General features: G+C 44.1%; 1 protein-coding gene and 1 long non-coding RNA gene across 4 annotated transcripts; both read right to left on the bottom strand.

Annotated features, from left to right (window-relative positions):
• Positions 1-3,009: 3,009 nt before the first annotated feature.
• On the bottom strand, positions 3,010-12,519 carry LOC123113852 (protein argonaute 12). The gene is made up of 22 exons (XM_044535169.1): positions 9,465-12,519; positions 8,488-8,687; positions 8,249-8,395; positions 7,995-8,128; positions 7,770-7,879; positions 7,477-7,583; positions 7,190-7,322; positions 6,989-7,105; positions 6,731-6,838; positions 6,572-6,643; positions 6,144-6,266; positions 5,892-6,066; positions 5,679-5,800; positions 5,469-5,606; positions 5,030-5,172; positions 4,893-4,955; positions 4,618-4,681; positions 4,365-4,500; positions 4,188-4,261; positions 3,801-3,895; positions 3,656-3,687; positions 3,010-3,535 (listed from the first exon to the last, which is right to left on the bottom strand). The coding sequence occupies exons 1-22, from the start codon at positions 10,170-10,172 to the stop codon at positions 3,372-3,374; spliced, it is 3,165 nt and encodes a 1,054-aa protein (XP_044391104.1). The 5' UTR covers positions 10,173-12,519; the 3' UTR covers positions 3,010-3,371.
• Positions 12,520-16,212: 3,693 nt separating this feature from the next.
• LOC123117337 (uncharacterized) lies at positions 16,213-22,780 on the bottom strand. 3 transcript variants are annotated; one of them, XR_006457346.1, is made up of 7 exons: positions 22,584-22,780; positions 22,345-22,351; positions 21,900-22,237; positions 20,090-20,191; positions 19,085-19,241; positions 18,922-19,009; positions 16,213-17,730 (listed from the first exon to the last, which is right to left on the bottom strand). It is a non-coding gene; the product is annotated as an uncharacterized lncRNA (long non-coding RNA). The 3 variants fall into 3 exon arrangements; XR_006457345.1 differs by having other exon boundaries at positions 21,900-22,351; XR_006457347.1 differs by having other exon boundaries at positions 19,114-19,241; positions 21,900-22,351.
• Positions 22,781-24,134: the final 1,354 nt, after the last annotated feature.

Here is a 24,134-nt window from a genome sequence, read left to right as displayed (position 1 = left end):
GAAGCGTTAGCATAACGCGGTTGATGTAGTCGTACGTCTTCACGGCCCGACCGATCAAGCACCGAAAGCACGGCACCTCCGAGTTCTTGCACACGTTCAGCTCGATGACGTCCCTCGAACTCCGATCCAGCCGAGTGTCGAGGGAGAGTTCCGTCAGCACGACGGCGTGGTGACGATGGTAATGTTCTACCGATGCAGGGCTTCGCCTAAGCACCGCTACGATATTATCGAGGAGGACTATGGTGGAGGGGGGCACCGCACACGGCTAACAGATCAATGATCAATTGTTGTGTCTATGGGGTGCCCCCCTCCGTATATAAAGGGGGGAGGAGGAGAGGGTCAGCCAAGGGGAGAGGCACGCCCAAGGGGGGGCAATCCTACTCCAAGTAGGTTTGGCCCCCCCTTTCCTATTCCAAGTAGGAGAAGGGGGAAGGAGGAGGTGGAGAGAAGGAAGGAGAAGGGGGCCGCCACCCACTTCCCTTTCCCAATTCGGATTGGGGCAAGGGGGGCCGCGCGCCACCTCCTGGCCTCCCTCTCTCCTTTCCACTAAGGCCCATAAGGCCCAATAGCTTCCCGGGGGGGTGTCCGAACATAGTCGTCCAATATATCAATCTTCATGTCTCGACCATTTCGAGACTCCTCGTCATGTCCGTGATCACATCCGGTACTCCGAACAACCTTCGGTACATCAAAACACATAAACTCATAATATAACTGTCATCTAACTTTAAGCGTGCGGACCCTACGGGTTTGAGAACTATGTAGACATGACCAAGACACATCTCCGGTCAATAACCAATAGCGGAACCTGGATGCTCATATTGGATCCTACATATTCTACGAAGAACTTTATCGGTCAAACCGCATAACAACAGATGTTGTTCCCTTTGTCATCGGTATGTTACTTGTCCGAGATTCGATCGTCGGTATCTCAATACCTAGTTCAATCTCGTTACCGGCAAGTCTCTTTACTCGTTACATAATGCATCATCCCGTAACTAACACATTAGCTACATTGCTTGCAAGGCTTACAGTGATGTGCATTACCGAGAGGGCCCAGAGATACCTCTCCGACAATCGGAGTGACAAATCCTAATCTCGAAATACGTCAACTCAACAAGTACCTTTGGAGACACCTGTAGAGCACCTTTATAATCACCCAGTTACGTTGTGACGTTTGGTAGCACACAAAGTGTTCCTCCGGTAAGCGGGGGTTACATAATCTCATAGTCATAGGAACATGTATAAGTCATGGAGAAAGCAATAGCAACATACTAAATGATCAAGTGCTAAGCTAACGGAATGGGTCAAGTCAATCACATCATTCTACTAATGATGTGATCCCGTTAATCAAATCACAACTCATGTCTATGGTTAGGAAACTTAACCATCTTTGATTCACGAGCTAGTCAAGTAGAGGCATACTAGTGACACTATGTTTGTCTATGCATTCACACATGTATTATGTTTCCGGGTAATACAATTCTAGCATGAATAATAAACATTTATCATGATATGAGGAAATAAATAATAACTTTATTATTGCCTCTAGAGCATATTTCCTTCAATCTTCACTAGCCAGCCTCCAAAAGCGGTTGCTGGCTAGTGAAGGCTTCAGGCATCGTTTCCGGCGAGGCGTGTCGAGCGGCAGGGAGTCGGAGTTGGAGGAGCTGGAGCAAGTCTAGCGGAGTGGTGCGGCATCTGCACTGCCTCCTGCGGTGGCTGCTCCACTGGGTCTTCTCGAATCTCGATAGGCGCCATGGCCGAACCTGGGGCAGGAAGGGCCAGAACTCCCTCGCGAGATCTGAGTGTCGATTCCCTCATGGCCAGGGCGAGATGCACGGTCTCGAAGGAGGTGAAGGCCACCCACTTCCTTGCCACGGCCCTCACCGGCGAATCCGCCTGGTCCATCGCCCACAGCAGCACCTGGAGCGGATGCTTGCGTCCTCCACACTCGAAGAGCGACCTCTCCTCTGCCGCCGTCAGCCCCTCGACGATTGCCTCCGCCTCCGCATACATCGCCTTTTGGCTTGTGTACCATGATCCAATCTCTCAAAGGCGAGCACGTAGGCGTGCGTCCCTGCCTGCGAACCTCATCATCTTCTCCTCGTCGATCTCCACCATGGCTGCCACGGTCGCCGACGAGCAGAGGAGGAAACGAAGTGTGTGGAAGTGGAAGTGGAGGACAGGGAGAGTTTGGGGAGAGCTCACCAGAAGTATCGCCTGAATTTAATCCTCCACCCGCTGCGTTCCCTCTCCCACCAGCCGCAATTCCTCCCTCGCCGGCTCCCGAGGCGTCGCCCCCGCCCCGGGTCTCCCCCTCGATGCGTGCAACGTGACAGGGGAACACAATCGCACACAAGCCCTCCCTTGGACCGTGTGTCCACCATGCACCCCCGCTCGTCGATGAGATGTACCGTCGGGTTCACGCCCAGCACGACCTCACCACGGCAGTATCTGAGAGTCTTCGCCGTCCGGAGATCCGCGGCGAACCATGCCGGCCACCGCCGTGTGGCAAGTTCGCCCAGCGTTTCGTCAGAGAGACCTGTCTCTAACTAACTAATCCCCAAATGTAAAAAAACGCATAGTAAGAATAAGTTATTCTTCATCCGAGGTAATTTTACGATCATTTCATAAATAAGAAATACAAATAGTTACACTCATAGTGATTTAGTACATAAAATTTGGCATAAGAAAAGAAAAATATAGGTCATCATAAAACAAAAAAATAGCATTTTTTGTATATTTTACACTATATTTTTACATTTTTAATTTAGATAACATAAAATATTTTTTAATCTCTTTTACATCTGAAATAAGACAAAATTTACGGGACGTAAACTTACGGTGCATTTATGTTAAAATAAAGAGGGGTGAAGAATATCACCCAAGGTGACAAATATAAAGGCTGCCGTCACGAAGAGGCCATCGGTGGGCGCGTGACCAAGCCGTGACTCCAACATTATGTACGTGCACCGAAAGCCCAACGTACCAAGGATGCCAGGCTCGTCATCACGACAGCGAACTAGCTGAAAATCTTTCCAACTGAGAGCAGACACGTCCACAACTGATGTCACTTCGAAGCTCGCCAACAGTGTCATACAGAGTGTTTTCCCAAAATATACAAGAATGTACCCACCAGGATACAAGCCATGACTCCAAAATTACGTACTCCCAAAGCCTTCCCACTCCCACCAACCTAAAACTACAGTTCTTGCAGGCGACACGTCACACAAACCACAAAAGGCATCGATGAGACAGCTCTAGTTCGAGCAAGCCATCTGCAGCACAACCATAGGCAAAAGGCATGGAGACCCTACGTAGTTCTTGCCAGCAAGGGATCAGCAGACACGTACGTACACAAACATACATCAGCAGTAGAACATGAACTCCTTGACACTGTCTCTGATCTTGGGGAGCTGCCTCGCAGGCGCGGACCGGGCTGTGGCCGACGACGAGCCCCCGTCTGAGAACTCGTCCTCCATGTAGTAGCGCGCGCGGAAGGCCGCCAAGTGCGCGTAGTACGCCGGAGGAACTGTCACGGTAGCAATAACCAGAATCAGAAGCAAGTCAAAAGACATTGCTGATGTCTAAAATCATGAGCATCTGCCTTGCAAGCTGATACAGAGATTTGAAGACTAGGTTAAATGCCTACCTATAGAGACCGATCGCGTGCACCGGGCGTAGCTGCGAGCGAGGAACCGTCGGAGGAAAAAAGTTAGATAGTTAGATAACAGGGTACAACAGTATGCTGGTTATGCATCATTGATCATGGAGGAAACTGGCTTAGAGTGGCTTACGTGTAGCAAAGATTGTAGGTCAATGTTTGCAGGGCATCAGCACTGAAACGGTTTTCGTCGAGAAGAACGTGATAGTGTGTCGGGCGGCTTGTTCCCTGTCCAATGGAAAACAAAGAAGCTTCAGTTTCGAGACGAGTACCATGTCTTCATGAATGAGTGGACCCGAGCTGTCATAATAACGTTTAAAGTTAACCAAAGTAGTCATCAGTGTGACATGGTAGTTTTTTGGAACAGCAGAACAATTTTGTGGTAGTTTTTTTAAAAAGATTAAAAAAGCGGTAGTTTTTTGGAACGATTACCCGTAATGTGGTAGTTTTTTGCTATTCACTCCCCAGTTCAATAGAAATATTATGGGACTTCACAGAAATGTGGATCATGTAACATCACCTGAATGCCAGCATGGCTACAGAGGTAGAAATCAAACTCAGTAGGATGACATATCTTTGTGTCGACGACGGTACCTGAGGACAAAGCACACTCGATACTTTAATCTTGTTACCGGAACAGACTCGCACATTCAATCTACAAGATCATACCAATATTATGCTAACCAAGTAAACTTACCGGGTAGGATATTCCCACTTCTATCCGTCAGATCCCGCGCACGATGATTTTCAGGAAATAGGCGAGTGTGATGCCGCTTTTGCACAACAACAAATGTGACTGGCGGGAGGTAACCAGCCTGTAAAGTAGCACAAGCCTGGGAACAAGAAGAACATGGTGCAGCAAACAAATTACAAAACGATACAAGGCATGAAACAGAAAATAAAAGGCCAATGTAGCCTTATATAGAGAGGGTCAGAGGGATGAGAAGAACCTTGCGAATTGCATCCATTTCATAAAGCAACACTTGGCTGAACTGTCCCTCACTAACGCCATCTCTGCATATTAAATGATTCAGCACCATGAAAATTTAAACACATGTACATTACATACCTATGCATATTTGGATTCCAGAATTTTTTGGAATTTAAACTATGGTTCTTGAATTGTTCAAAATTCAGGCTCCATGGAGCCCGAGCTCTTAAGTGGATTTTCCTATTAAGCGGAGACTAGAATTGATTCTTGAAAAACAAAGACTGATTTACAAACCTATAAAATATAATTCTGTGAGGTTTACATCCAGTTGCTCTGTAGAATGAGAGAAGCAACTCCCTGCAAATTTTCAAAATTTAAAAGTTACTATTGCAAAGAGAAAACCAGACAAATACTTCCATATCTTGCATTACCTTATCATCCCACCGCCGACAAGCCCCTTCTGTGGATCTTTTATTTCTGCGTAAAGATCGGCAATAATTTCTTCCCTATGGGCTTGTGAAGAGACCAAGCATTTGTATTTTGTTACTTCTGGCCAATCCATAGATGCAACAACCTACGATGTGAGGAAGTAGAAGCCTTAGTTCAAAAACTACAAATTCTATGATGCATTCATACTACGGTGCCAAGACGGCAAACAGAAAAAGAGGATCTGTACTAGCCACACAAAGTAAAATGAAAATTAGATATGTAGTATGTTTCTTCCTTGAAGCACAAAAGTGAGAAAAACAAATAGAAACGGAAGTCGAGTGCTATTCATTAGTGCATCTGACTCTGACCGTCTCTTGTCAAATAAACAGACTGCAAATTAACAAACTGTGAGATGATGAGGGAGAGAGCAGAATGGCATACTGCTGCAATAGATGGACATGCATCTTCTCCAGCAGCTGGGTGGGTAACATCAGCTCCAAAAACTATAGTAGGCACGTCAGTCAGAAGGGGTATCCTCTTGTACAAAGCATCTTCAAGTACCGTATTCCGACCTCCAACCTAATCACAAAATAGCAACGGTCTCAGCATTCCGCAGGCCTGATTGTCAAGCAGCTAGCAGTTGATTCATACCTTAACATTGATCTTCAGAGAAAGATTTTCAAGGTATTGTTTCCCACCCTTCTGAACATTCTTGGGTAAGCAGCACTGAGTTATTACTCCAAGCTCGGTTTCACAGAGCCGTTTTATCTTTCCTGCATTAGATGGCAGAAATTTGGAATTAAAACTGATTTCTATTTTAAAATAGTCAGATATCAGCTCAGGGAATCAATTCATAGAGCATACCATAAGAACCACTAATATCAGGTAATATGATGATCAATAATTCAAGTTGCTTCCCTTCTAGACCTTGCTTAGTGAGCACTTCTGCAGAATGCCTATGGATATTTCTGATTGCAGACTCCACAGTGTCCTGACGGCGCGCTTGTGTGATATTCACGCATGGTTCCATGTTCATTACCTACAACAGGAAAATTTATTCAGTCAGTATATATGATGCTAGCGACAGAGGTTCATTCCAGAAGAAGAAAAGGTTACCATGCCAATGCTATTGCACATGTGAGCCAGATCACGGCAAAACATGCCAATGTCGTTTGGATGAAGTCGAGACGCGAAAGTTAGACATGCCCAATAGTTGATAGATCCACCATTCACCATTCTCTGGGAAAAACAACGAAATTAGAATTACTAAGACTGATGTAGAAAGCAAATGAAATAGACAAAAGATATAGAAACATCGCTACAAACAACCAGGCAAATTAAGTATATACAATCATTTGAATGCATGATATCATATATCAAGAAGTTTAGAGACTGACATAAATGTTCTCCACTTACATGTTAGTGCTAAATAACATGCAAGACAAAAGTGATATTGATAATACTAAACATAAACACTGAGCATAACAATGTTGCCGACAAATGAAATTTTATGTCACAAGGAAATAGGGTCTAGGGTATAATACCTTGTTTATCATGTTCCATTGTCCTACTGAAGGATTACATTCTTTTTCCCGTCCAGAGTCATGATATTTAAGCTAACAACAGGAGAAATATTGAAGAGGTCAAATAAATAAAAATGTATGTAAAAACAGCAAGGACATTTTCTTTAAAAAAGCAGTTACCCTTGGGGCAGGTAGTACACGAGCATCGACCAATGCAAGTTGGTTCATGACTTTCATGCCAAATTCTTTGGAATATTCATCATTGCCATAATTATTCCTATTAACAATCTGGGAAGATAAAAAGAAGGAATCAGATCATATATCCTCAAATCAAACGCATACAAATATGTTGATATAAGAGCAATGCAAAACTGTACACTTATGCTATGCTACAAATACCAACTGCGGAGTAAATGAGAAATAAGGGCTAATATTCACCTCTAGAACACTGCTCTCCCGTTGAGCTGGTCTTTCACATGCCATCTTTAGTATGCTTGAAACTTGGCGTTCATTCAACTTCCGAGAATATCTTTGCCCTCCAACAATGCTGCAAACCTGAAGAAATCATATGTACAAGCTATTGATTTAACTACAAAAACAAAAGTTAGCGAGTCACAAAAGAAGATCAGCCATAAGCACCTCCATAGGCAAATAGACCGGTCTGCTGTCACTGCCAGCCTGAAGGCATGGCCAATTGGTATATTTCAAAGTGTAATTGTATTGCTTCTTAAAGTACTGGACTACTGATACGCGCACACCATCTTGATCAAATCTGCAATAGCAAACAATCACAGGAAAATTGCAGTTGAGCTCATTTCTACCTACACAATAAATAATCACAATTCATTTAACAGTGTCATGAACTAAATAAATGAAAAGGTAAAGAAAGTGCATGAAGTAAACAAGGTATAAAAGTAAATAGATACATTAATTCCTTCAATGGAGCTGAGGATACACTAGTGATCTTGTAGCGTATGGTTTTATCCGTCCGATGAGTGGCCTCAACCCGGACACCTCTAAGGGCTTTCTTCAACTATATAAAGCAGAAAAGAAAAGGGAATGCAACAGTTAGTTCGGTAGACAGAAGAAAAATAGTAATTAATAAGAATGGCTGTGTGCATCACACTGATGCAGAGGCCGGGGGGTTTAACCTCCTTTTCAAAAAAGAGAGAAGAAAAAATAATAGTTAAGGAGAACAATAAGCCAGCATCACTCATACCTTAATGCGATCCTGATCAATCAAGGGCCTTGAAGCATCTCGGATATTCAGATATTCAAGAGCAAATTCCACCGCTGCTTGGGCCTTGTAAAATGCCGTTGCAGAAATATCTGAGAAGAAACAATCAAATGACAAAAATTAATGACAGTCTTTTTTCCAAGACACTATAAACTTTGGAACACAAGAGTTTTCAGGTCACAAGAACACATTTAGGCACAGCTGTACCAATATTTAGTGACAATCCCATCTGTGTGGGCCGAAGACTTTGGTAATAACCCCTCCAGCATTCGACACCGTTGCCAATCGCGCCACCATGTCCAAATGACTGAGAGAAGAACGATCTAGATATCGATACATACCTGTTTCAATTTAAAGAAGATGCAAACAAAATTTTGAATTACAAATATAAGAAATGAAAACAGGGTAACTCAGAGAATGAAAATTTTCTACTCCACATCAATAAAGTATTAATGGATTACTTTGTTGTGGGGCTCTCCCTTAGGGCGATGTCGAGAGCTTGGATAGTGTCCTGTGGAAGCTCCCTGCTTCTACCAGCCAAAAACTGCCGAACGCTGTACATATCCAGATTTGAAGCAAGCTTTACGGTCAGCTTGTATTCCTCCTCCCTACAACACAAGAACTAGTACTATGTAAAAACCATTACATGAACAAGCAGGTTTTGATCACAATAAGGAAAACTGAAATGTCTTCGTTCTACCGTTTATTCGCTTTCGCGGCATTAGCAAGTTTGACGACAAATACTTTGCTCTTGAATGGCAGTGCACCAGCAGTATATAGGCTCTTCCTTCCATCATAAACAGGCAGCCTACCGTCCAAGTGTTCCTTGTGCAATTTAACTAGTTCGTTGATTATTGATCTGTTCCATCCGCGAGACCTCGTTTCCAGATCAATTGCCACCTGCGCAAGAGGAAGATGGTTGTTATACTGAAAATTAACCATGAGCATGATGCGCCTGCAGAAACTATTCACCCACTTTTGAAGGTGAAAATTAACCATGATGATGTGCTTGCAGAAATCAAATTATTCACCCACTTTTGAAGGTGAAAATTAACCATGATGATGTGCTTGCAGAAATCAAATTATTCACCCACTTTCGAAGGTGAAAATTAACCATGATGAAGTGCTTGCAGAAATAAATTATTCACCCACTTTTGAAGGTGAAAATTAACCATGATGATGTGCTTGCAGAAATCAAATTATTCACCCACTTTTGAAGGTGAAAATTAACCATGATGATGTGCTTGTAAAAATCAAATTATTCACCCACTTTTGAAGGTGAAAATTAACCATGATGTTGTGCTTGTAAAAATCAAATTATTCACCCACTTTTGAAGGTGAAAATTAACCATGCATGTGCTTGCAGAAACTAAATTATTCACCCACTTTTGAAGGCGAACCTTAAAATTTGCATGAAACTTGTTACTATAAGTTGCCTGATTTTGGTATCTGTTTGTTTCTTTACTAACATTTGGATTGGCTTTGACATAAACATGTGAGTGGTTCTATTTTGATCCAAATCAACTTGATGGTTCAAAATACAGCTTATAACGAATTCAATTCACAAGATCATGTCAAAAAAAATGCACAAAGATACGCGCAAAATATTTACGAATACTATTTGCGAGAGTGAATATTTAGAACATCACCGAACGTAACGGGTTCAAACATACGTACATCGTAGTGGTAGATCTCCTTGTCGGCGACCTGCACGAGGAAATGGTTGGCGCGGACGCGGCACCTCCGCCCGATGGTCCCGAACCCCGGCCGCGCCGGGAACTTCTCCGCCTTGCTCGACACCGGCGGCAGATTCGCTGGCGCCGCCGGCACCCGAGGCTCCATGACGACCCTCCGCTGCTCCTCCGCCGCCACCGGAGCCGAGGACGACGACGACGGCCGCTCGCCTGCGGCCTTAGAGAGCACCATCATCCGCTCCACCTCGGCACCCAGCACCTCCACCGCCGCCGTCGGGGCCGCCACTGGCTGGCCGGCTCGGCCAGGTCCAGTGCCACCGTAACGCGGGTAGTGCTCCCCTACAGCGGCGACGCCACCCCTCCCGCCAGCTGCAGGCTGCGAGGGCGACGAGGTGTAGCCGCCTCGACCACCTCGGCCTCTCGCCGCGTCGTCGCGATGTCCACCGCGCTCGCCACCTCGGCCGCTCCCTCGGCCGCCCCCGCCGCGTCGGCCATGTGGCTCCTGTTCGCCGGCATGGCCGCGTCCGTGTCCTCCGCGGCCGCGCTCGCCACCGAGGTCCCCGCCCGGTCCCGTCCCTCGGCCGCCTCCACCACCACCACCCCGTCCGCGGCCACCCTCCTGCGCTCCGGAGGGCTCGCCGCCGCGGCCGTGGCCGCCGCGCCTGCCACCTCCACCGCCTCGCGCAGACATGGACAAGCTAGGTCGGTACCCTACCTATGGAGTTGACAGCGGCACAGGAGAGCGAAGCCTTTTGGAGGTGAAGCGGCTTGGGCGACGCTAGCTATATAGAAAGACGGAAAGATGGGCTCGCGGACGTATCGCTCATAAGAGAAATGCCAATGACATGCGGAGCCAGGCAGGCACGAGCCCGCGTGTCAGGGACTGGGAGCGGGGAGCGCCTCGGTACACGCGTGCAGCGGAGCCGGAGCGGTGCCATCGACGTACGGACCGGGGTCGTCGCATCGCATTCTCCTCCTCCTCCTCCTGCCTCTCGCGCTCGCGGAACCGGCGCACGTTCTCGCGCGGCCCCACCACGTCTAATCGCCATTAACGCACGCTGCGGCAGAGGCAATGATGAAGGATTATCGGGGCGCGTGGCGGCGCATCAAAATTTGGCCCGTGAACCGCTGCGCTGCGGTGGCCGAATCGATCGTGCTTTCTTCCTAGCACGCAGCCCACACCCCAAATCGTGCTAGCATTTTTTTTCCGGGGTAAAAGGAAGTGTTACAATCAAGAGGCCACAACTCTTCGATATAGGGTGGAACCGAGCGTACCCACACATCCGTGGTCCGCTCGGAGCGGCTATAACTGGTCAACCGATCTGCAACACAATTTTGGCTACGATGAATTTTTTGAGGTAAAAACTCCCTATTACTCATTAGTTCCTTTATCTCAAGGACTAAATGACCATAAGCTGATCTAATGAGACCATTGCTAGACAATGATGAAACTCCGCTTCCAAAGCATCGTTACAATGGAAGATGTAACGGTAAGCGGTGAACAACACTGCACCTGACTCATCTCGAAGAATCATCCTCGCTGCGGCAGACCCATCCGAGTCCCGAAATGACCCATCCACGGATAGGGCGACGGTGCCCGGCGCTGGTGCTGGCCACGGAGCGGGGTGGCGAGTCTCTGACTTACCAGGCCCAAGGTCGGACACACTCATCTTCCCTTTGATTATCTCGTCTGTACTAAAGCGTCCAGCGAGTTTGATAGACTTGTGATAGCTATCCAGGAAATCCACAGTGACGTCCACCGGTGGGCATTCCTTACCATGTGAAGCATCTGTCTTCAACTGCCAGATACGCCATATCAGCATGACCACCATATCCCGGACATCTTCTGAACACAAAGTAAGCAGATTCAATAACCACTCCTTGCCGGAGTTAACCAAGAAATCATCCGGCGGTAGGGGCCAACGGGATCTCATTCCCAACCATATATTGCGCGCGTGAGTGCAAGCAACTAAAGCATGGAAACCGTTCTCCTCCTCCACACCGCATAAAGGACATGTAGAGCGCTTAGATATGTATCTGTACCGTGTAGCTCCAGCTACACAAAACCACACTCTTTTGCAAAGTATTGTCGGCAGCGCTCCAGAAACCACTTTCTGAGCTGTAATCCGCATCTTCAGAGGCACCGATGACTTCTACACACTATTCCATATTGATCTCTTGTCGTTCGGTGCCAAAGAAGAAGCACCTCCCGCAAACGCTGTGTCATGATCACATGTAGCCAATTTGTAAGAACTCCTCACAGAAAATTGTCCAGTCTTCTCTGGATACCAAGAAATGAAATCACAGCGCTGCCTTGGATACATTCTGATTTTCAGGATAAAATCTATGTCCATCTGTCAAAAACTCTGCCTTAGTCGCTCCATCCGCCATGCACCATGCTCATCAAGGAAATCAGAAACACGGTTCAGGTGGGATGAACGTTTCGGCGTTATAGAGCGAAAAGAAGAGGCCCTCGGGATCCATGGATCCCTCCAGGTTCTGATCGAAGCACCGTCCCCTACCAGCCAAATAATACCCTTCTTTAGTAAATCCAGACCATGCAATATTCCTTTCCAAACTGCTGAGCCGCTATTGGAAAAAACCGTGTCTAGCAAATGCCCTGCAGGAAAATACTTTGCCTTCAACAATCTAGCACATAGGCTATTTGGTGTATCAATGAGTCATCAGGCCTGTTTAGCAAGCAGTGCCTGGTTAAAAGCCCTCATATCTCTGAAGCCCATGCCTCCGATAGCTTTAGGTAATCTCATCTTGTCCCAACTGAGCCATGCCATCTTACTCTTCCCTTTCTCAATGCCCCACCAGTACTGACGCATCAAGCGGGTTAACTCATCACAAACAGAAGCTGGGAGCTTAAACACACTCATCACATAAGCTGGAATAGCCTGAGCAACTGACTTAATTAGGATCTCTTTATTGCCTGAAGACATGTATTGCTCACTCCAGTCAACCAATCTCTTCCTTAATCTTTCTTGAACTGTTTCAAATTTACCTTTATGCATTCTACCTTCCGGCACAGGCAAGCCTAGGTGCTTAGGCTCAAAAACCTCCTGCGTAATCTCCAACACTCTCTTTACCTCGGATGCAACCGTAGGCAAGCAATGATCTAAGAATAGGATGGAACACTTCGAGGGATTAATCAAATGGCCCCTGCCGCTGCAAAAGTGCTCAACAAACCTTTCACCAGATGTGCCTGCTGTTCTGAAGCTTGGAAGAACAAGAGTGAATCATCTGCAAACAACAGATGAGAAATCTCTAGAGCAGATCTACATATTTTTATCCCTTTCAGACCGTCCTCTGCCATAGATTTATTGATCAAAGCTTAAAGTGCATCGGCAATGAAGAGGAAAGGAAAGGGGGATAATGGGTCACCTTGTCGTAAACTCTGGATGGAGTAAAGGACTCCAAAATTTTACCATTGAACTTCACTGAATACTGACCGAAGAGACACATGCCATTACTCGTGAGACCCAAGTCTGTGAGAAGCCCCACTTTAGAAGAGCCCTCTCCAAAAATATCCAATCTACTCTGCATACGCTTTGGAGAGATCGAGCTTGTAAGCACACAGGGCAGGAGAGTTTTCCTTTAATGACTGAATATAATGAATACATTCGAAAGCAATTATCGAATTATCAGTAATAAGCCTACCCGGTACAAAGGCACTTTGATTATCAGAAATAAGATCCCCTAGGATGGGTCTCAATCTGTTCACCATGCATTTGGAAACAATTTTATAAACCACATTGCACATACTAATTGGTCAAAAATCCTTTAGTTCGAGGGGATGAGGAACTTTAGGAATCAACAAAATTGTCGTGTCATTCACGCCATCCGGCATAATTCCGTTATCAAAAGATTCCTGGACTGCCGAAATAATATATGTCCATAGCACCCCCCCCCAATTCCGCTGATAAAAGCGAGCTAGTAGACCATCAACCCCCGGAGCCTTAAGGGGCCCTATTTGGAATAGCGCATCAGATATTTCCTTCTCCGAGAACGGCGCACTCAAAGATTCATTCATCACTGGGGTAACTTTGGGAGTAATACAATCCAGCACCACATCAGGATTAAGTGTTGGATCCTTTGTGTAAACTTCCTTGAAATATGAACTCGCCATCCTTTCCATCTTGGACGGCACAGTGCATCAAGTTTCATTATTCGTCCGTAGACGTTGAATATGATTTCGTCTCGCTCTCCACATTGCTCGACGGTGGAGGAACTTGGAGTTTCGCTCACCCTCCTTGAGCCACGTAATACGCGCCCGTTGGAGCCACATCATCTCCTCTCTATAAAGGAGTTCATCAAGCTGGTTCATCTTGCTACGAATAAGATCCCGATCCGCCCCTGCTAGCTGAAGGTCATCTAGTTGGCTTCTTAGGGTTTCAATATCCTTTAATACATTGCCGAAATTTGCAGAACTCCATGATTTCAAATCCTTCATAAGCTGTTTCAGGGACAACACTACCGAACCTAGACCACCGGCAGGCTTGTTCTTTGCCCATGAGTTCGCCACCACCTCAGGTAGACCCGGATGGTGTTCCCACATAATTTCATATCGCACTGACCGACCTTGCTGCTTGATCCTCTGACCTACATCCAACTGAACAAGAAGAGGGCTATGATCAGAACAAGGAGAGACCAAGTGACTCACTTTGGTTGCTGGGAAAAGATTACGCCAGGCCTCGTCTGCGCACGCGCGGTCTAGCCTCACTTGAACATTCCTGTCACCTTCCTGCCCATTATTGTATGTGTATGGAAACCCGGTGAAGCCCAAGTCCTCAAGTTCAGACAACAAGCAGTCCCTAAAGGCTAACATTTGTGATCGCAGGGTCCTGGAGAGATGCTCATGCTGCCACATAGCTTCGTTGTAATCTCCACATACCACCCACGGATCCTGCGAGATAGCTCGAAGCCTAGTCAAATGATCCCACATAGATTGCCGGTTTTCGACCCTAGGCTCGCCATACACGAACATTCCTCTCCACGAGTTTCCTCCACCCACATCATCAACGTGCACATCAATATACTGATAGCAAGCGTCCAAAACTGTCACCTTGAGAGATTCATCCCAAAACAGAGCCAAACCACCGCTCCTACCATTTGCTATTTACATTGTGAAAACCTTTTAGACCTAGTCTCCACTTGAGCTTCTCCATTTTAACCACATCTTGCCTAGTCTCACTTAAGAAGACTAGTTTGGGGATATTGGCTTTGGTGAGGGCCAACACCTCTTGAACTGTCCGGCGATCCCCCCCCCCCCCCCCGGCAGTTCCAAGCGAGTATATTCATTGCATCCGGCGGTCCTCCTCGAGGGAGGCCGCCGATATCTTATATTTGCTGTCTTTGGAGTTTTTCACACGCTTACTGCTTGAGCTGCTGCTCGTAGGCGAGTTAGACTCCTTAAGATCAATACCGCTACCATCAGTGATAGTAAGCATCAATTTTGGCTGACCTGAAGCATTACCAAGTTCAGCCGCATCCATGTTCAACCTCTTCTTGGGGTCCTTGTCCACTTCCATCATGTCTTTAGGATACTTCACCGGGCTTGAAGCCGTGTCCAAGGTATCAGGATCAAGCCTCTCCCGACCGGGACTAGGTGGAGCATCATGACTTCCACTCTTCCCCGTGAAGGGCGCGACCCGGCCATACTGCCAGGGTTTGATTCTGCCCGAGGCTTGTTAGGTGCATCTGCATACAACCAGTCTCCATATTTGAGCTTCTTCTCGTCATGGATCCCTAGTCCACACTCCTTATGCTCATGACCAACAAGGCCGCACACCTTGCAAAACCTGGCTAGTTTTTAATACGAACCAGATACACCTGTCGTTCCTTTGCACGAATGATACTAACAAATTTCATAAGAGGCTGTTGAATGTCATGATTCACACGCACCCTTATATAGTCACCTCTAGTGTTTCTGTTCAGACGCATCTCCAAAATATCGCCTGCACCCTTCAGTAGCTTCTCCACAATGTTCTTCTTGCAGTAAGGGTCAGGTAACATGTGGATTTGGAGCCATATTGGCATGTGAACGAAGCTTACATCCTCACCTCTACTGAACCCATCATATGGGCACATCAACACCGCCCAATTGCGGAACAACCATGGCCCCTACATCATCATACGCTCCCAATCCCCCAAGCAAGATGCCTGGACGATGAACCGATTAGGGACAACAGGCCGAAACCTTACGTGTTGCGCCGGATGCCTGGACGATAGAACGCAGATTGGCTGAAATTCTTGTCGGTGTGAACCCTAGCCAAGGCGAGCCACCAGACGCTTTCTTTAATCTCAGGATCTTCCTCATCGATCTCTACATCCTCGAACTCCTCCTCGTTGAGATCCTATTGGTCAAAGTAGTTTTCCAAATCAGATTTGGCGGCCGCCACGCCGCCACCGCTCGCGGCAGAGTTGGCATCCGAGGGGGACGCCATCAAGGGACGATCTGGGGGCTCCGCCTGGAAGGCAATGGAGCGCGCAGACCAAGAGATCGGTCGAAGCAGGGGGAAACCCGGAGGCGATAGCGGGAGCGTAGGGGATATTCCAATTGAACAATAAATCGTGCTACCACTTGGCTTCGCGTCTATTTATTGCCCCAGTTTAGACTACTAGCCACAATGAAGAGTAACATACATATATCCTAAACTATGTTACTATCTTCATAATGGGTAGTAACATAAGTGTGGTGTCATGCAAAGCTTCATTTATTAGGTTATAGTCTCATATTACATTGAAACATGTGATGTTACAGTAACTAGCTAAGTTACTCAAACTACCTCTCTCATTATTAACTCACTAGTCATCAACCCGTGCAACTGCACGGGCTAGCACTTGTGGCAAATGAAAAATCATTAGCAATTTTTCAATGGAAAATATTTTTTAGATTTAAAAAATTAAGTTATTTTTTTTAAATATTTTCCATACACTTCCATATGTATGCTATTGAATTCTGATGTGTCTTGTTTGCAGCATTATCATTCATCTTGTGAAGGTTGTCATGCTTTTTGAAATGCCAATATGGAATTTGTTTCTTTGATTAAAACTAAAGTTGTATTCCTTACTTAGGCAAGCTTTATTTTCATTGTTTGATAGATTTAAACACGATGGACCTGTGCGGCCTCTCGTCTGAGTTCACTTTTTTTGTTTGACATGTACATATAAAAAATCTACAGGATTGTAAAATTTTTGAGAGAACACCCAGAGACAATTGGTCGGTTTCTTTCCTTATTTGGTCGCATTACATACCTTTTTTTTTTGTGATAACACTTGCAGCATACCCGACAAATAGAATAATTAGTTAATGCATGCACATGAACCCGGAAACCGAAGTATACATGCATATAGTATTTTATTATACCAAATTAAAAGCTACTACACAATATAATCGGTGGTTTTCCTTGGTCCACGAAGAAGAAATGATAATAGATTGCATCAAAGATATCTGCACCGTCACTTCATGTTTTCAATCGATATATCAACTTTGTACTAACTTTAGTAGTATAAAATTGGATCATCTATTTTGGAACGGAGGGAGTAGCTTTCATGAATACTGCTTCATTTATATGCCAAACGGCCAACTACTCTTTTCTATAAAAACTGACACGTAACACAGTACATAAGAAAAGCAGTTGCCTAAGGGACCTATTTAAAAATATTCAAACTTGATTGAATTGTTTGACTCTAGCATGAAATGGGAAATAGTACAAAATTTAGACTGTTTTTCACATCTTGCAAGACCACTCACACGACAGGGATCATTGTTCTTCAGCTTCAATTAATACTATAACAATAGAAGCAGAAAAAATGATGTTATATGGTGCATATCACGTATGAGATAAAAAATATAAAATAAAAACGTCTGTACATTTTTGTGATCTTCATACCACATTCTTTTTGGAGATTCCATATCACGAATTAGCCCAATATATTGAAGGTATATATAGTCATGTGCACATCAAAACACAAAAAATATTTGTGACGGATATTCGGCAGATGTGCGTGAGATAGTATTAGTAAACTCATAACGGGTTGTTAACTTATCTCAAATACTATTTCCTATGATCTCTATGCATTATGAAAATATATATTATAACCCAGAAAATACCAAACGTTCAGCTTTTTGTGCTTACCCAGATGAGAATCCCAATTTGGATTGCATAGATAACAGTATATGTAACACCTTGGAAGGCTGTTTTTCTTCTTCTGAACTGGACCTTAGAAGAAGGTTGATCCTTCAGGCCAAGTTATAAGAGAACAACAGAAAACAAAAAGAATTTCAGTATATGAACATCCACGTAAACATATATAAGAATAAATTCAGATATCAATGTGTTACCAACTACCAGTTTCCCGGACTTGCAAATAGAAAGTATCTACGGATAACCACTTTCTCTACTGCCAAGGATTATTTGGATCCCGTTGAGAATACGTGCAAAGCACATGGGGTTGCTTCCAGTGGATTGTGTGTCATTGTGAAGTCTGATATGCAAAAATATGGTGTAGGAAAGCTAAAGAAAATATGACCATGACATATCAAATGTGAGCTTGCACTTTTAATTATAGAATATTTCTCGGCATAAAGCATACTTGCACATGCTAATTGGGCCAAATAGCCATTTTATTTGAAACTTAAAGAATAATAAATTCAATTGCTAAAAAAACTACTATTGCATCAATCGTTTTCGTTCATACATACTGGCATATTTGTGGTCTAATATAGAAGAAACTAGTAAGTGTGCACGTGCAACGCACGTTTCGACTAATATTACAAGCAGATTTGAGAGCTCACATCCACAAAAAAGATTTAAATGAGTTTGACGAAATGCTAGAATTTATCAGAGTGCAAGTATACTAAGATGGCCATCTGTCTACAACATGTGTTTGGTCATGGCAATTGGGTCACAAATAATGATGGAGAAAGCACGTACTCATGCAATTTCAGTCTACACATAAATGAAACAATAACAAAATTAATCTGAAAACAATGTGCACTTAATAAATAATCATATGGTATGTCCATTTGTGCATCCTAAAAAAATTAGTTAACAATGTATTCTAGTGCTGTCCACAGTTGTTTGAAAACTGGACGGGCTAAGGATAACAGTGACATGTTCGTCCATATTGTCATACATGGAAAACCTAAATCTTTGAACTGAAGTTGTAATTTAAAGCACCACATTAAGACTTCATATCATATTTTGTGATGATCCAGTTGCACAACAGAGGAACAAACTACCAAGCCAAAATTATACAACATATTTTGTGATGATTCAATTGCACAACAGAAGCACAAACTACTGAGCGAAAATTATATATTCAAAGCTTGAACTCAAAGTAGAATAGCTATGGCAACACATATATTCCACCTTATTTAGAACAATGATATACAGTTTGAAGTTTGAATGGTTGGAGAAATAATGTACCTAAACATTAGCTCATATACTGCAGCTTCACATATGCCTTCTCAATTAAATTATTAATTGCTTCCTTCTCCCAGTTCAGTCCATACTGCTGAACAAAATAGTAAGTAATTTGGTGAGAATCAACACAAGCCATCTCTCCAAGTGCATTCTCTATTTTATTAACCTGGCCTTGTAAACATAACATAATTCTACCATCCAAATCGCAAGCTTCAACCACCGCCACAACAGCTGTAGCATCTATATCAAGCCTCCGCCTTTCCTCGTCATCACTTGTCTTAACCCTCCGTTGCATCACGATGACAACTCAGTCACATCCCAATCTGAAACCAATGTTAAACAATCTGATACATGTGATTACCAAAAATAGACTGGTTTAGGCATAAACAACTTTGATCACAAGACTTTAGGCTTCATATGTGCATCGAGTGGGAAAAATGGCAGACCACACTCATTATGTAATGCCTTTTAGGAACCAAAAAATACATCTTACATAATTCAAGACACATATCTAATTGTCTCAAATAATAAAGACAGCAAACAACGTCCTTGATACATATAGCACAATAGGAGGGGGGTCGTATGCATACCCGCTTTTCTGGATACTCAACATTTGGTTATCAATGTATCAAAGCAACATAAATCGCAATGTCAATTACTCTTTAGGGGGTTGAACAATCAGAATGGTTTTAATCGGAATGATATGCATATTTGGTACGGAAATAACTGTATAGAAATGATATACACTACCAGTTTTGAGACCATTGAAGTTTGCTACTGTGAAAAAATCATTTCCAGTTTAACAAAGAACATTCAGCACCTTCAACTTCTTAGCCATTTATCCATATTTTAATGTGTTAGGTGCAACAGTATATCGATGTAGTGCTAGTTAAAGTCCTTATCCAATAGCAAACTATACTGGTTCTATAAAATATAAATGTCAAAATAAAATGCATGCGGCAGAAATATGTAACAAATATTGGTTAGGAAAAAATCTAAGTGAACCTCACATATGACCTCTGTCAATGATTACTGTGGTCACTTTTCTTTCCTGGCTTGTTTCTCCGTCTCTCTGTTTGAAGTTTTTTTTCTTAGATGGACTCGTTGAAGGGTAAAAGGTTATACAGAAAAGCTAGAGAACACAAAACATCAGATTTGCTGCTTCTTTTACCCTTCATCACAAGAACAGGTTAAGCCTCCATGGAGGAATCACATGCGCCGATGCAATTATTGAAGGAAGAAAATACCAAGACCCATGGCCCCACATCATCTCCTGTACAAATAATCAATGACCATGGAAACATCATACACACATTAAATGGAAAGGTAAGTGAACAGATTAATTAGAAGGGGAATGGAGATAAAATAATTAGGCCATTGGTTGTATAAAACAGAACTGGTTTCTTTGAAAAGACCATACATTTGTGTAGTTACTGATAACACGACCCATTATAACTGTGTGGCGTCATAAATATCAAGAGTTTGAGAACTGCACACTACATCATACACACTGCTGAGATATGATCTTAAATTAATTAAGATTTGTTGATGCATTGTTCTTAAATTTCATGTGCCAGATCTTACAAATGGGTTATAAACATGGCTGACACTTACCAAAACAGGGTGCTTTTTTTGGGCGATGAAAGAAACTGTAGTATTTGTCAATACTACAAAAGAGGGGGGTTGTTGATAATTGGAAATACCATTGACAGAGGCTTGATAGACAAGTGGATTATAGATCAGTTATCTCCTAACGTCAGTAACACCATGATCTTGTACTCGCTTTTTGAAAATCATGGATCAACAACCTGTGATCTGGTATCAATTTTTGTCACAACAGCGAACTCCGAAAGTCACTCGCTGGAGTGTTTTATGCTTTCCGACAGGTACGTACATGAAAGACGGATTTCTCCTGAACCGATTGGAAGCCTAGGGCAACATGGACGTACACAAGGGCTAGCCCAACCATGCAGGTAGATGGATAATAGACGTCATGTTGATGCTGGTCCAAGCGTACAATATCCACGACGAGCGCAACGTGGGTGGATAGACGTATTTTGTCTTGGGTTCAGAAATTTTTGAAAAAAAGGGATAGGGGAAACAAGAAGAGGGGAGGGGACCTGCACCTTGGATGTTTGGAGGCGACAGGATCCACTACGGAGAGGCGACGCCGCCGGCTGCACGGACCAGATTCTCTCGAGGACGAACAGGTTGGCGGTGTTGGGCGTCGCCGTCGCCGGCGTCGTGGGCAGGAGGATTGCAGACTCGACGGCGTAGGCTGCCTCGATGGCCTGGAACTCCGCCTCGGCGCCTCGGTCGTCCGCGGCCTACCAGTAGAAATCGTCAGCGTCGTGGGCAGTGTGGCCACCGGAGCTAGGGCAGCAGGTCGGGCATCGCGTGAGGACGCCGCGGGGCTGGGGCGTCGTGGGAAATAGATGGGACAATCATTATCCAGATCGTGGGAGGATCAGCGGGGGCAGCGAACGGCGTGGGAGGATCCGCGTGCGGCAGCCCGCCAGGGCTGTGGCGTCTATTGGGAGTAGGGCGTCAGTTGGGAGGAGGGGATGGAGGGGGCGAGGGCCGAGGGGTCGTGCCGGCGTGCGGTGTTGACAGCGGTTCTTTTTTTTTTCGAACGGCAGGTGGGTTAGCGATCGATGAAGGCTTATTGCATGGCTTGTTTGCGTTAAACACCTAAGGATTCAGGGCCATTAGATCTTGATAATGGATGGGTCTGATTGTTTGTATCTGCCCCTCTCTTTCTTTTATATAGTGGTAGTAGATAAGAGAATCGTTTTCAAGATGTACAAATACGATTAGGGTAATCAGGTCTACCAGTTAAAGTTGATACACATAATAAAGTTTCCTACTTTGAATTTAAGTCTCTAATGAAATATATGCATTTGCGTACGCACCACAGAACTTAAATTATGGAGTTCCTAGAAAAAACAATAATCTTAGGGAATTTATTGCTGAGTATAAACCTTCATGCCACCAGGATGAGATGAGACCAAGCGCGCAGAATCAATCACCGGATGACCAATGCCCCTATAAGGCTCCATCTATACTGTATATGCAAGTTTATTAGTGATGCCATCAATCATCAGTGGTGGAGAATCTCCTGGATATGACCGGGCAGAGGAGAGGCGCATTGCTTACCCGATAATACTCGAAACTCTATTCGATCAATCCGAGTTCAGGCGTCCAGGCCGGCCGGCTGGCCGACCACATCAGTACGTACAACGCTACAGGAGACGTTAGGTTTGCAAAGATAATGGCCGCTGCTTGTGAAGGCGCACAGCGACAGGCGGCTGCCATGCATCTGCACAACATCAATCAATCAGTACGGGCTCATGCATTGCTACAGGATCAAACTCGGTCATCCCCATCATATTGGCTGCCAGAGAGAGATCGGCTAGAGGTGACCACCTTGCATCTGCGCAACACAAATCAATCAGGACGTGGGCATGCATGGTTATCAGATCAAACTCGATCATCCGGTCATCTCCACCAGATCTGGAGGTGCCTACGATTTAGAGATGCTTTTCGTTTTCGTTTTTAGGGTGCAATAAAGATCCAATCAACGGAAAACGAAAAACGTAATACATACAGATGACTCCTCCGCTCCTTTAGTTTTCTATTGGAATCAATTCCAGCACAGATCGTACCTTGTGATAAAATCATGTAGAAGGAACGCCGTCAGATGGAGGGAGGAAGATCAGCAGTGAGCATCGCTAGATGATATGCCGGCGTTCAGGGCGGCGATGTGAAGTTCCGTGAAGCTGCAGAGGATTTGTTTTTTCGGCGGAGTGGAGGAGTTTTCTCCTTTGCAAATACGTGAGATTATTCAGGAAGGAGGCGTACGTTTAGGGGAAGCAGCCGAGGGAAAGAGTCTGCATGCATGTTTTTTATTTACTACTAGCAAACATGCCCGTGCGTTGCAACGGGAGACAAAAAAAGTTACACGCAAGCCAAATAAGTATGACTCAATACCCCAAATTATGAGCGTCCTCTATTTTCACACGGTGGCTCACCATGTTTTCACTTATCTTTCTCCCCACCCTCGTTGATGATGTACGCGATGTCCATGTGATCGCAATGCATTCGACGTGGTAAATCCCAAGGCAATGAGCTTGCCACTGCATGGCACACTTTTCATTGTGCCGCGCAAGAGAATGTTTAAAACTTTAAAAACAAATTTCATGGACCACAAACTACTCCTAGCGCCTAGACATAAAAAGAATTTCCAAAAACTATCCAAATCCTAGACATGAAAGACTTTTGGAGCGACGAACATTTTTTCTAATCGGCAAACATTTGTTTTAAAATTTTGGGCATTTCTTAAATGCATGAACATTTGTTTTGTTCAGACGAACATTTTTTAAATGCATGAATAGTTTTCGAATTCATGAACATTTGTTTTGTTCAGATGAACAATTTTTGAAAAGCATGCATAGTTTTTGAATTCATGAACAGTTTTTGAGTTACAAAACCTTTTTTGTATCAATGAACTTTTTTTATAATGGGGAACAAATTTTGGAAAATTGTGTTTTTTTTATAATTTGCGAACAGTTTTCTAAATCACCAAAAAATAAAAACTACGGAAAATTTATGATTTCTCACACATTTTTTGAATTTATAAACATTCTATGATTTCTTGAATATTTTTCTCAAAACTCACAACTTTTTGTAATTGAAAATCTCAAATTAATTTAAAGAAGGAAAAAAACAGAAATATGAAAAGAAAAGAAAAAACGAAATGAAAAAAAATAGGGGCCTCACGCCCCACGGGCCGGCCCATGAACGCGTACGTGGGAGGGAGGAGGTGCGTGTGAAAAAGGTAGAGGAAAAGAAAATAGGACAACCCTGGGAATCGAACCCGGGTCTGCGCGGTGGAACAATGAGTCTTCAACCACTGAGCAACTAGTGCGTCCGTGATACATGTGGGGTATTGTGTTTATAAATGACTGTGCGCGACGATGACTTTGAAAAAAGAACGAATCGTTTTCTTGACTTACGAGTGGCATGGCGGGTAATTTATAGCAACTTTGAGGGTATTTGTTTTGACGGACGACAGAAACCCAATTCTCTTTATTATTAAAATTTAGGTAAATAAAGATTTAGAAATCGTTAGAAGAAGAGCTCACGTGGGACAAATTGAGAAGATTTCTTCATATGCTTCATCCACGGTTGTAAATGACTAATAGGTAGATCTGATG

The sequence above is a fragment of the Triticum aestivum genome, chromosome 5B (assembly GCF_018294505.1).
Source record: "Triticum aestivum cultivar Chinese Spring chromosome 5B, IWGSC CS RefSeq v2.1, whole genome shotgun sequence".
NCBI classification, from domain to species: Eukaryota; Viridiplantae; Streptophyta; class Magnoliopsida; order Poales; family Poaceae; genus Triticum; species Triticum aestivum.
This window is presented reverse-complemented; position numbering and strand designations above follow the sequence as displayed.